General features: G+C 45.0%; 1 protein-coding gene across 1 annotated transcript in view; it reads right to left on the bottom strand.

The window, feature by feature from the left end:
* Positions 1-443: 443 nt before the first annotated feature.
* EEPD1 (endonuclease/exonuclease/phosphatase family domain containing 1) overlaps positions 444-11,923 on the bottom strand; it is a 62,573-nt gene continuing 51,093 nt past the window's right edge. Inside the window, exons 4-7 of the mRNA XM_071429649.1 lie at positions 9,778-9,912; positions 8,424-8,556; positions 1,041-1,235; positions 444-943 (exon numbers count right to left, since the gene is read on the bottom strand). Coding sequence (XP_071285750.1) covers positions 744-943; positions 1,041-1,235; positions 8,424-8,556; positions 9,778-9,912 — 663 coding nt within the window. The 3' untranslated portion in view covers positions 444-743. The remainder of the gene's footprint in view (positions 944-1,040; positions 1,236-8,423; positions 8,557-9,777; positions 9,913-11,923) is intronic.

Here is an 11,923-nt window from a genome sequence, read left to right as displayed (position 1 = left end):
GCAGAGGGACAAGTTGGTGCTTTCCCAGCTCCTGAAAACTATTGGCCTAGAAGAAAACCCAACACTGAATGTTGCACCAAACAAAAAGACAAAGTCAAGCTCCAGGAAGCTGTTCTGGGGCAAAATGACCCTGCCAGCAGTGTAAGGAAGGAGGAAAGAAAGGATGAGGGGGTGCCTACATGGGGCTGCAGTGGAACAGTGTCTCTCCAGGCTGGGGCAGAGGCACACTCAGATCTCACTGCAGGTCACATAGGGACCAGCTCCAGCAGCTTTTGCAAGTGCTGAATGGCATTTGAGAGTTGCCAAGAATGTCCACCGTGTCTCTCTTTTGGGGCCTCTCTTATTACCTCAATTTACAAGCAGGCAAAGGAAAATAACCACCACCTGCCCTTCCCCCTCCCAGCAAAACCCTGTTCAGCTGCAAAACCCTTTCAGCAAAGAGCTTTTCCAATATTAAAAGTACACTTTATTTTTCTGTACAATTCTTATGCAAATCTCCAGGTGTGGAAATGTCCACTGTGTCCCCGGAAAAAGTTGCAGATTGTTCTGCTGCCATGAGGCTCCATCCAGAACTGTCCAGGAGGGGCTCAAAGCCAGGACCACCAAAATCAAGTGCTGATGTTTTCTAGGTGCAGGGAGGAGAGCAGGAAGGAGAGGGAGGGGAAGGCAGTCCTGCTCTGCCATGGGGTCATGAGTGACCAGAGCCTTCCGTGGGTGGCAGGTGAGGCACCCTCAAGTTCACGTCATCGCTCGTGCTTAGTGTGGGAGTCGCTGCGTTCAACCGTCACCCCGTTCCCATTCCGCGTCACCTCCTTCCTGTTCCAGTCCTTCTCCAGGTAAAACTCAGCGAGCACGGGGCAGTGCTCCGAGGCCACCCCACCCCAGGACCAGTTATCAGGGATCCATGGGTTTGTGAGCCCTTCTCGCACGACAGCCCAGTGGCCTGCATCAAAGAGAGGCACAGGGAAATGTTAGGCGACAGTGCCCAGAGCGAGCCTGACCCAAATAAAGGTTACACGACTTCAAACAAGCAGCTCTACCTGTGAAAACCTTTTTCAAGCTCCGACTGATCCAGATGTTATCCAGCGACTTGGACCCTTGTGGGTTCTTTGTGCTGATGTTGGTGAAGGTGCTGGAAGGGACCAGGTGGTGAAACTTCTCCTTCCTCAGGATGTCATGGTCGCTGCTGTCTGGGGCCTGGTTAAAATCTCCAAGGATTATTACATCTTTTTCTCCTGGAAAACAAGAAAAATAGAGAAGAATGGGAGGAATGAACATCCATCACTCAAGTACAAGAGGATTAATGGAAATAGGAAAAGTACAAATACTTAATAAACGAAGTGATTGTATTCTGAACTCCTGAAAGAAATGCTGTTTAAAGCCCTTTTCACTGACTGTTCACTCATGGCCATTCTCTTCATGACAATAAAACCAGCCAGTATACATTTGATGCTTGTTTTAAAATACCTCATTTATTATAGAGTCACAGAATTATAGAAAATGCTGAGTTGGAAGGGCCTCATAAGGGTCATTGAGTCCAACTCCTGGTCCTGCACAGGACACCCCAAGTGACACCATGTGCCTGACAGCATTGTCCAAACACTTGTTGAACTCAGGCAGGCTTTGTGCTGTGATCACTTCTCTGGGGAGCCTGTCCCCAACCACTCTCTGGGTGAGGAACTTCTTCCTAATACCCCACATAAACCTCTGAACTCAGCTTCAGGCCATTCCCTCAGGTCCTGTCCCTGGGCACAAAAGTGAAGAGATCAGCACCTGCCCCTCCTCTTCCCCTCTTGAGGATGTTCAAGATCACAATGAGATCTCCCCTCAGTCTCCTCTCCTCCAGGCTGAACAGGCCAAGTGACCTCAGCTGCTCTTCATACCACTTCCCCTCAAGGCCCTTCACCATCCTCATGGTGTTCCTCTGGACACTCTCAAAGAGCTAAATGTCTTTTTTATGTTGTGACACCCCAAACTGCCCCCAGAACTCAAAGTGAGGCCACCACAGTGCAGAACAGAGCGGGACAGTCCCCTCCCTTGCCCAGCTGGTGTTGCTGTCCCTGATGCCCCCCAGGACATGGTGGCCCTCCTGGCTGCCAGGGCACTGCTGACTCATGTTCAACTTGCCATCAACCAGGAGCCCCAGGTCTTTTTTCCACAGGGCTGCTCTTCAGCCTCTCATTTCCCAGTCTGTGCACACAACCAGGGTTGCCCCATCCCAGGCGCAGAATCTGGAACTTGCCCTTGCTAATCTTCATATGGTTGGTGATTTTCCATCTCTCTAGTTTGTTGAGGTCTCTCTTCAGAACCTGTCTGCCCTCAAGGGAGCTGACAGCTCCTCACAATGTAGTGTTGTTTTCAAACTTAGTATTCCTTCAAGTCCCATGTCCATTACTGAAGATGTTGAAGAGAACTGGACTAAGGATGGAGTTCTGTGGAACCCCCCTAGTGACCAGATGCCAGCCTGATGTCACCCCATTCACTGTAAATTTTTGGGCCTGATCTGTGACCTGGTTGCTAACCCATCATGTAACGTGGTTATCCACATGTGTGCTGGACGTTTTGTCCAGAAGGGTACTGTGAGAGACAAGCATTACTGAAGCCCAAAGATTAGTGTCTTTTCCTTGCTACTCCCTGTTAGTGACAAACTCAAAGACAAGCAGTTTTAGTGTCAGAGGTTTTTAGAAATCTGTGCCTTTTTCTTTTGTTTTGTTTTTCTGCAAGAAATATCTTCTGGTTTTAACTTATGTGAACATTTTAAAATAGATTTTCTTTAAGATTGAAGAACACTTTTGTGAGGAACCCAAGAAGATGCAGCCTTATGCTGGTATACACCACATTGCCAAAAGTGCAGTGCTCATTCTAATCTCTGCATTAGAAAAATCCCAAGGAATAGGACCAAGGAGCAGTCTCTGCAAGGAGCATCATCTTCTGATGGCAGAAGATGAGTTGAGAAATCACACAGACACTTCCTGACTACAACAACTTTATTTTGCCTGGTTGACTGAAGGGATAGTGCTCAACTTGAAACAAAAAATTACTTCAGTTAATGTTTTGTTTGCAACCCTAATAAAGGAGAATAGAAACTCCAGACCCCAATCTCATATCCACAATGTGTGCTCTCCTGTCCCCACAGATGTGGATGCAGATATCCTACCTGTGTCCTTGGGTAAGAGGACAAAGCGCACACCTCCTTGCCCATCTCAAACCACTGCCAGAAATGTCTGACAAGACAACTGAAGAAGAATGCTGAGAGCTGACCAGAGATGCTGCCAAGTCACAACTTGACACTCAAGAAGGATGGTGAAATGAGGCACAAATGCACAAAAAAAAAAAAAAAAAATGCCAAAGCTGACTTCAGAGAAGAGATCTATGAATAGTCTATAAGCTTTTTCTTTCCTGGGATTGAAGTGTGAGAGGAGATGGGGTGGACAGACTTTCTCTACCATACTCAGTGCTCTGGATAAACCTCATTTTTTGCTGTTGCTGTAGAAGTCGCTTTCCAGGAGAGGGAGCACAAGCTCAACAAAATCTATGCCACTCCTGTCTTGCAGTGCAGGAAAGACGAACTGGGAAAAGGCAAGAGAGCAAGCGAGATTGAAGGGATATTACTTACAAATACTTCAAAGCATGGTGCTTGCTAAGATGAAGAGGGGCAATGAATAGTTAGTGAAAATATTTGTGGTTTCTCTGCCCTTTCTAAGTCGCAAATCATATTGTAAACAACATGAAGTTTAAATACCATTCTACAAAGCATTCATTACAGCAGTCTTCCCACCTTTGAAGGATAAAAACCCAGCTGAATCTGAACCTGAGTTTTTTTAGGCTCCATCAGAACCCAGAAGAAAAATTAGTCATTGTCTAATGGGATGACCGTGCCTGCTATGAGCTGGTAGTTGTGCATATATCTCACGACAAAGATCTTTTGCAAGATTTCTTGTTTGGCAGGACCAGGAATCCTGAAGTGTAACTTTGGTCCTTCAGTGCTAACACTTGCTTAATTCCCAGGCAGCACTTGGCTCCTTCCGTCTCCACACTATGTTGGAAAAGACCATTACAGAAACCTCTGGAGCAAATCCTTGGTATTTAAAAATGATAGACATTATGATAGACATACTGCTGGGATCTTAACAGCAGTACCTTGATTATGCACAAAATCGATTCTACTCTATCCTAAACTACTCATGGTTTTTTTAGTAAATCTTCAAGACTACCTCCCTTACATGAAATATCTGTGGAAAAACCCCACTGCACTTACAAGTGAAAATTTTAAATGACCGAAAATTTTAACCTTTCCATTCTGGAGTGGTTAGAAAAAGCAGAGGATAAAAGCATTTGTATGCATGCTTGGAAGGAGGTAAGAAGTCGGCTTGCAGCTGACTGCCCAGGGAGGGAATCACTATATTCTTCACCCATTTAGAATTTGCATGCAGAATAACTAAGCATAAAATCACAACAAAGGGTAAACTTGTCAGACAGAATAGGCTGGAGCTTGTTAAAGAAGCTGAAACCCCATTTGCCATTGGGGAGAGAAGGGAGTACTTTTGGTTCCCCTCTGACAGGAGCTCCTCAGACTGCAGAGGAGTGGGGAATACATCAGGCAGCCCTGTGCTAAGCAAGGAAGAGCAAGCAACCAGTTCTCTAGACAACCACCAACTTCATTTCCCCTTTGTCCTGGCTCACTCTCAGCCCTGCTCCTACCTCTGCCAGCTCCTGCAACAACAACATCATGCATGCCAGCACTGCAGGTTTGTGTCTGTCTGCCTCCCAAGACCCTGACAGGCATCCAGCCATGAGAGGGAAGGAAGTGAACCCGCCTGGATGCTCCCAAGTGTGTGACTGTGTCTTACTGGACACTCCTGGGTCTCTCAGCAGAGGCAGGGAGCAGAGCTGCCCACAGCAGCTGCAGCTCTCAGGGGTCTCATGGATGAGCTCCAATGGCTCTCAGCCAAACTTAGCAAAAGTTCTGGAAGAAATCATGCCCTTGCCCATAATGAGAGATGATAACTGATCAAAAACTGCAATCATGATGCCCACAGTTACAATCAGATGGAGAGAAAAACAGAAAATAAGACAATCCTATTGGTGCTGTGCTGTGATTCTCCTCTTTTGGAGAAAATTAGTTTAAGACTGGCAGGGCTTGATTCTGCTCCTCAGGAGCCAGAGGCTCCTCAGCTAATGCAATCTGGTCCTCCTCCTCTTCCAACAGACAGAGCAGCAGGAGCTCTCTTAACAACCAATCTTCTGCTGCAAAGGTCCCTGACACAGACTGCACTGTCCACAAGGACCCAGAGCCTCCATCTGTTGGGACATGGTGCCATAAAGCCCACAGCAGCCAGGCACATGTCCTGTTCATGACCTCTCAGCAGTGCTCTCACACACATTCACACCCTCTGGGCCCAAATGTGCCTTGTGCCTTGTCAATGGAGAACTCGTCAGGTGAAAAAATAAATCTGGTCTGTTTGCAAAGGCATTTTCAAATTCACTAAAGCACCAGCAAATTTTGGCAGTGCCTGCGGGTGGCTCTTGGCCAGCAAAGCAAAGCAGAAGCTTAACTCAGCCCTCTGCTGCAGTGGCTGAGCTCTGGTGTGCCAAGGCAATCAGCTGAGGGACTGACAATGCCTGCAGAAGGTCTGCAGTGCTGAAATCTGCCTCTCTGCAGGAACAGGGAAACCCTCCTTGGCTTCATAGCAGGGCAAGGGGACCTCTGTAGGAGATACTTCCTGCCATGCCCTTTACCATGCTCTGGATGATTTCCCTCATGAATTAAACAGACACTTAAATGCTCAAATCCTTCCTGGACAGAGTGACACACATATGATGGAAGGATGTGATGTTACACTGGCTGCTAAGAAGTCTTCTCAGAAGTCTTGTAAGCCCAGTCCCTGATGCATGGGTAACCCATGGAATATGGCCAAGCCAAGTGAGAGAAGATACCACAGAATCACAGCATGGTTTGTGTTTGAAGGGACCTTTAAAGATCATCTAGTTTGAGCCCCCTGCCATGGGCAGGGACACCTCCCACTAGACCAGATCATTCAAAGCCCCATCCAGCTTGGCCTTGAATACTGCCAAGGAGGAGCATCCACAGCTGCTCTGGGCAACTTGTGCTTCGCCACCCTCACAATCAAGAATTTCTTCCTAATATCCTAATATCTCATCTAAAACTGCCCTCTTTCATTTTAAGGCCATTCCCCCTTGTTCTATCACTACATGTCCTTGTAAAAAGTCCCTCTTCAGCTTTCTTGTAGGCCCCTTTCAGCTACTGGAAGACTGCTGTAAGATATTCCCTAAGTCTTCTCTTCTTCAGACTGAACAACCCCAGATACCTCAGCCTTTCTTCACAGGAGAGCTGTTCTAGCCCTCTGATCATGTTCACAGCCCTTCTGTGGACTTGCTCCAACAGGTCCATATCCTTCCCATGCTGGGGATCCCAGAGTTGGGTGCAGCTCTCCAGGTGGGGTCACATGAGAGACAGAATCCCCTCCCTCACCCTGCTGGCCACGCTGCTTTTGATGCAGCCAGGGATGAGGCTGACTTTCTGGGCTGCAAGTGCATATGGCTGGGTCATGTCCAGCCACTCATCCACCAGCACTTGCCAGCTCTTCTCCTCAGGACTCTCTCAATCCACGCAGCACCCTGGTCCCAGCCACTAGCAGGACATCCAGAATAACACCTGTGTGCTGCCCATGGGCACCACACTGGAGACGAACTGGTGGAGCTTTGAGAGAAGACAGAAGAGCTGCTGCAAAAAGTTAGCTGTGAGCAGCTAACAGCCATTGCATCTCTCCAGTACAGATGAAAGGAAGAAAAGAGAGGGAAAAAGAAACAAGGACCCACCAATCTAATGGGAAAAATATGGAGATACTATACCCTGTGTCAAGGGAGGCTGTGGATAGTAAACAATGTTCCTCAAATGCTCACCTGCCTCTTAGTAAGAATAAAAGAAAATAGAACAGGCATCTGTTAGCAAAATGGGAACAGAAACTCAAATTTGCAGTACCCACACACAAACCAGTTCTTACTGCCCATATTGTGTGGACTAATTTGGAAAAAACTGAAGGATGGTGGTCATTTTTAGCATGAAATTCATTTTGGCAGGGCAATTCTGTACTTCAAAGTCACATGTGTGCACTACTATTTCTGTAGGAGACCACACCTGCATCCCACAAGTTTAGAGGAATCTGAATTTCTTCTTTTGTGAAAGACTAAGCCAAGAACAAGCTTGCACCAGTAATGTGCTGGCCATATGAAAATATTAAAACATGAAATAAAGAGAACACCAACAGTCTAAATTTAGATGCAGTGGAAGTGCTGCTCAGTTGACTTCAGAAGAGCTACACATTTATCCCACGTTTCAGTTCAGCCTTTGGGGATTAAACAAACGATCCTTTTGTTTACCTTCATCCTTTCCAATTTTAAGGTACAAGTGGACAAACACTTAAATCAGTAGCACTCAAAATAGCTCTGACTGGCTTCTGCAGCTCAAAAGGAACTACAATAGAGCATGCAGAAAAACTGCAAATACCTCTTGAGTTATACAAGAGGGACATTAACACTTCCAAGTGACCAAACTTGCTGAGCTGGGCCAAGTTGAAAATCATCACGCGAATAACCTTGGAACCCTTTCACATCTTTCTTGAGCAGTAAACAAAGGGCTGGACTTTTTCTGTTCCAGTAACAAGATCAGCAACATTTAGAATCTAAACTGCTTTGTTCTGCTTCACAGGAAGTTAAACATAATTTGAAAGCTTCAAAGTAAAAAGCAAACTCACGGAGATGAAGTAAAGAAATCCAGCTGCCTATTTCAGGGCTCAAGCTCAGGTCTAAATTCTGGTGTCATTTCATCCTGGTGTAAAGCCAGAGCAACTTCTTTCAAATCAACAAAATTATTCTACATATCACATCCAGGCACCAAAGCAGGATTTGGTCTCTTTTCCCATTAGCAGCCATCTGCAAATTTGCATTGGGTTTTCCAAAGAGCTTCCAATTATCCAAAAATTAAATATATAGAACTATTTCTCTTGGAAGAAAAAAAAAATTAAGCCTTGCTCTGATAACAGGTAGGTGTCATTTCCACAAAGCACTTAAAATAAGGTCTCAACTCTAGTGACTTTTCTTTCCTTTCGCAGAATTTGCTGTTACAGTAGCACAAAACTAGAAGGAACTTAATTTGAAAAAGTGGTGTCAAAGCCAGTAGGATCTCCTGTGCTGTTTGTGTTAATTAGGAAAGACTGTAAGACAATGAGCAAGGGAAAAGCACATTTGTCATGCTATGCATCACACAAATATGGGTAAAGACAATTGTGAGGCTGATAAGGGTATTTCTGAAATGCTCACCGAGACAAAGTTCACTCTTTCAAAAATTCCTTTGAATTAGAAATTGTGCATGTGACAGCTGGCAGAAAAAACCCCTGCCTTACCTTTCAGAGTCTCCTGCAAACTCTGTGCACAGGCTGCCAGTTTGTGGCTGTCGTGGTTCTTCCCGCTGTTCTCCCCTGCGGAGGGTGGCAGGGCCAGGTGAAGGTTAACCACGGTCAGGTCATTCATTCCAACCTGGGGGACAAGGAGGAGAAATCAATGCCTGCAGTGGGGAATAGAAGGTCACAACACAAAACCACGTGCCAGCTCCCAGCACTTTCAGTGGTAAATCTGGAGCAGTAGGACTCACACTGCTGTGTATGTGGCGTGTCTTGGTGTGTCTCGGTGTGGGGAGGAAGAGGAGGGAGGCATTTGCATTTTGCAGCTTTGTTTGCAGTAACCTCATACCCTCTCAGTTCTGGGGAAACTGGTTTGCATTAGCCAACCGCTTCCTTTCACCACTGTGGTGAAAAAGTCAGCAGAAAGAAGTCAGCTGCTTATGAAAATCAGTTTATGCAAAACCAGTTGTTAATAAGCTACAAATAATGTCATGGTCATTACAGGGGCTAATTACTGCTGTCTTGTGATTAGCCCTGCCTTGTCACAGAGACTAACCAAGAAACTTAATGTACCTTGAAAGGAGTTGTTGGCTCCCTGCAATCTCCTGTTCACCTTCCTGGAATCACTTTGACCTATTTGTATGATCAATTAATTACTAATACTTTATTTATTAATAATTATTCAATTAATGCTTCTCTCAAAGCATTACCAGAGATGTCAATTTCCCTAGACTCGACCCTTTCATCACAGCCTGTGTGGAGATGGGCTCTCTCTGCTCACATATTTGCTCCAGCATATACGCAAGAACTGGTTCCAGAAATGATGATATTCTTTTAGATAGGTTTAGCTCTAGTGAAAAAGCTTTAAAATGGAAACTCTGAAGTGTGACAGCAAGTCCAAGTCTTACTGAAGCAATGTGACTTATACACACACATACTCATATATATATATATATCTATATATATATATATATATATGTGTGTGTGTGTGTGTGTGTGTGTATAAATATATATATGTAAAATTCATCTCCATTCTCCTGCACTCCTCCCTCTTTGTGGCAGTGACAAGAATCCCAGCCCTGTGGCCTGGCTGCTATTGAGGATCCACTGACCCTCAGGTTCTCAAATACTCCCTTGCAGCAAGGTTTGCTCCCACAGGAGCAAGGGAAAGGACTGACCGTGGTGAGTTACCACATGTATTAAGGTGCATTAAGCACCTATCCATAATCAAGCCATGGGACAGTGATAAGAAGGGTCAGAGGCTCATGCAAATTTTTATGTGTGAGGAGGCTGTGTCTCTTTTCACCGTAGCCAAATTCTTTTTAGGAAAAGGCTGGACTGGCACTGTGGCAGTTACCTTGAAATGTGCAAGATAAGGATGAGGATATGAGTGCCTCCCGTTGCCATTAGTCTGTGCAGTCTCCTGAGATGTGGCATCTTTCAGCTCAATGCCAGCTGTTGTATCCCAGAGGAAGCCAGAATATTCAACTCCCTGGAATTAAAAAAGAAAAAGAGAAATGCCGGTCACAAGATGGTAAAAACAAAACATTCTGCCCAAATGCAGCCCCATATCTATCTATTGATCTATCTATCTATCTATCAATCTATCTCTCTCTCTCTCTATATATATATATCTATATCTAGGCTTGGTGCCTGCCGAGGGCAGGAAGCCTAATTGGCTATACACAAGCATAAAGGAGAAACAGTTTCCTGGGCTTTTAGTGGAAGATACAGAGGACAAATAGGCTTCTTCAGTTCCCTACCAAAACTCCCACCAGATATGGGAGGAATGCTTCCTGGGAAGCTCCACTGACTTCACTGAAGAGTGCATGTTCCAAGCTGAAACACTTATCACTCTGCTACTCACAGCCCCTCACATCTGCACACTGGCTATTGGACACCCAGCTAATTCCAGCACTGCTCCAGTAAAGCCAGGGATTTAACAGTCTGTTTTATCTTCCAGAGGCAGAGCATGGTCAGGACCACTGCAGGGCTGAAGGATGCTGCCCCTCATGTGCATGTTTGGGCTGACCTGTCCCCATTTCCTCTTACTCCAGGCAAGGCATTGGATACCTCTGAGTGTGGTCAGTAATGAGGTAGTTTGTTACCCTCATGATTAATTGTCTAACCATGAGTTTGGTGTCCTGAGGTCTCACTGGGTGACTGCTAAGGCTTGCAGCAGACGATGCTGTGCACAGTTGTTCCTTCTCCCCAGGCTCCACACCATCTCACTGCCTTTTTTCAGCTGCAAGCTATAAATATCCCAGCCCCTTCAGTCTCTTAGTGTGAAATCTGGTCTAGACCTCTCAGCCCTATCAATTTCTCTGTCTTTTCCAGCTAGTATGTTTCATGCTCAGCTCTCTACTCCTTTCAGCTCTGCTTCTATGATCTTGAATGGGATTTTTTTTTGATCACTTCATGACGTGGAATTGGCATTTTCAGAAAGCTGTCTATGCTGGTGACACCAGCAGCAGTATCTAATTCAAACACTGTCAGCCTCTTCTCCCATCACCCAGACACCATTTCCCTTGGCATCATTCAAACCCACTTCCCTTAGCAAATCACAATTAAATCTATTGCAAGGAAGAGTTTTCTCCATTTCAGCTGCAATAAAAAAGTGTTAACTGCTCCGCTGACTTCCCAAGAGCCTTGAAGGGATTCAGCCTGGTTCAAATTCTTTGGTAGCTCCTTCGATAAGTCACCTTTAAAATACTGACAAAATTATTCCACCAGTAAGAAGCCTAAGGTCTAAAAACTGATACAGGAAAAGATGTGAAATAATAAAACTGCTGTCAACAGCTGTTGGCTATTTCCAGGCTCCAGACTTTGTATCTACATGGCAGTCAAAAGTAACTGCCTGGTTGAAATGCTCAAACTGTATGGAAGCACAAGCCAGAAGCACCATTCACCATTTTGTGTTATTTAGCCCCACACAGCATCCCAAAATCACCTAGTGCCAAAGATGCTGTGTCCTTGGGGTTACACTGTGTTACCTCACTGCATTTGTGTACACAGTGCTCAAACCTGACAGACTAACTAGCCCTAGAAAAAGAAGAGACTTTTTGGCTTGCTTCAGGGTTCTACAGCTCAGTCAGATTCCTGTTAAAGCAGCTAAAAGGAAGAGTCAATAGATAAAATTTCTATTCTTAGTTTGGCTGCACATTTCTCCCATAATTTTGGGAACTGTTCATCCTTATATTCCTGTCCATAAAACAAGGTGGATAATAATTTTTATTTAGTCACCCTGTAGTCAAAGCTGCCATTGTTATCTTTGGAAGTACAGCTCAAGAAAGAACTGACTAAGACTCTGAATTTAACATAGAAATTCTGAGATATTTATTAATAATTCTTAATAAAAAAGAAAAAGTGGAGAGAACAACTTTGACAACTTTGCACGGCTATTTATATTCAGTGTTTTTATGATCTGGCCTAACAAGAGATCCCAAAGGAAAACTCCAGCCACAAATAAAAATGTCCTGAAGGGCATTTACATTCTGCACTGC

This window comes from Agelaius tricolor, unplaced genomic scaffold (assembly GCF_023055355.1).
Source record: "Agelaius tricolor isolate 1412-34295 unplaced genomic scaffold, bAgeTri1.0.p SCAF_6, whole genome shotgun sequence".
NCBI classification, from domain to species: Eukaryota; Metazoa; Chordata; class Aves; order Passeriformes; family Icteridae; genus Agelaius; species Agelaius tricolor.
This window is presented reverse-complemented; position numbering and strand designations above follow the sequence as displayed.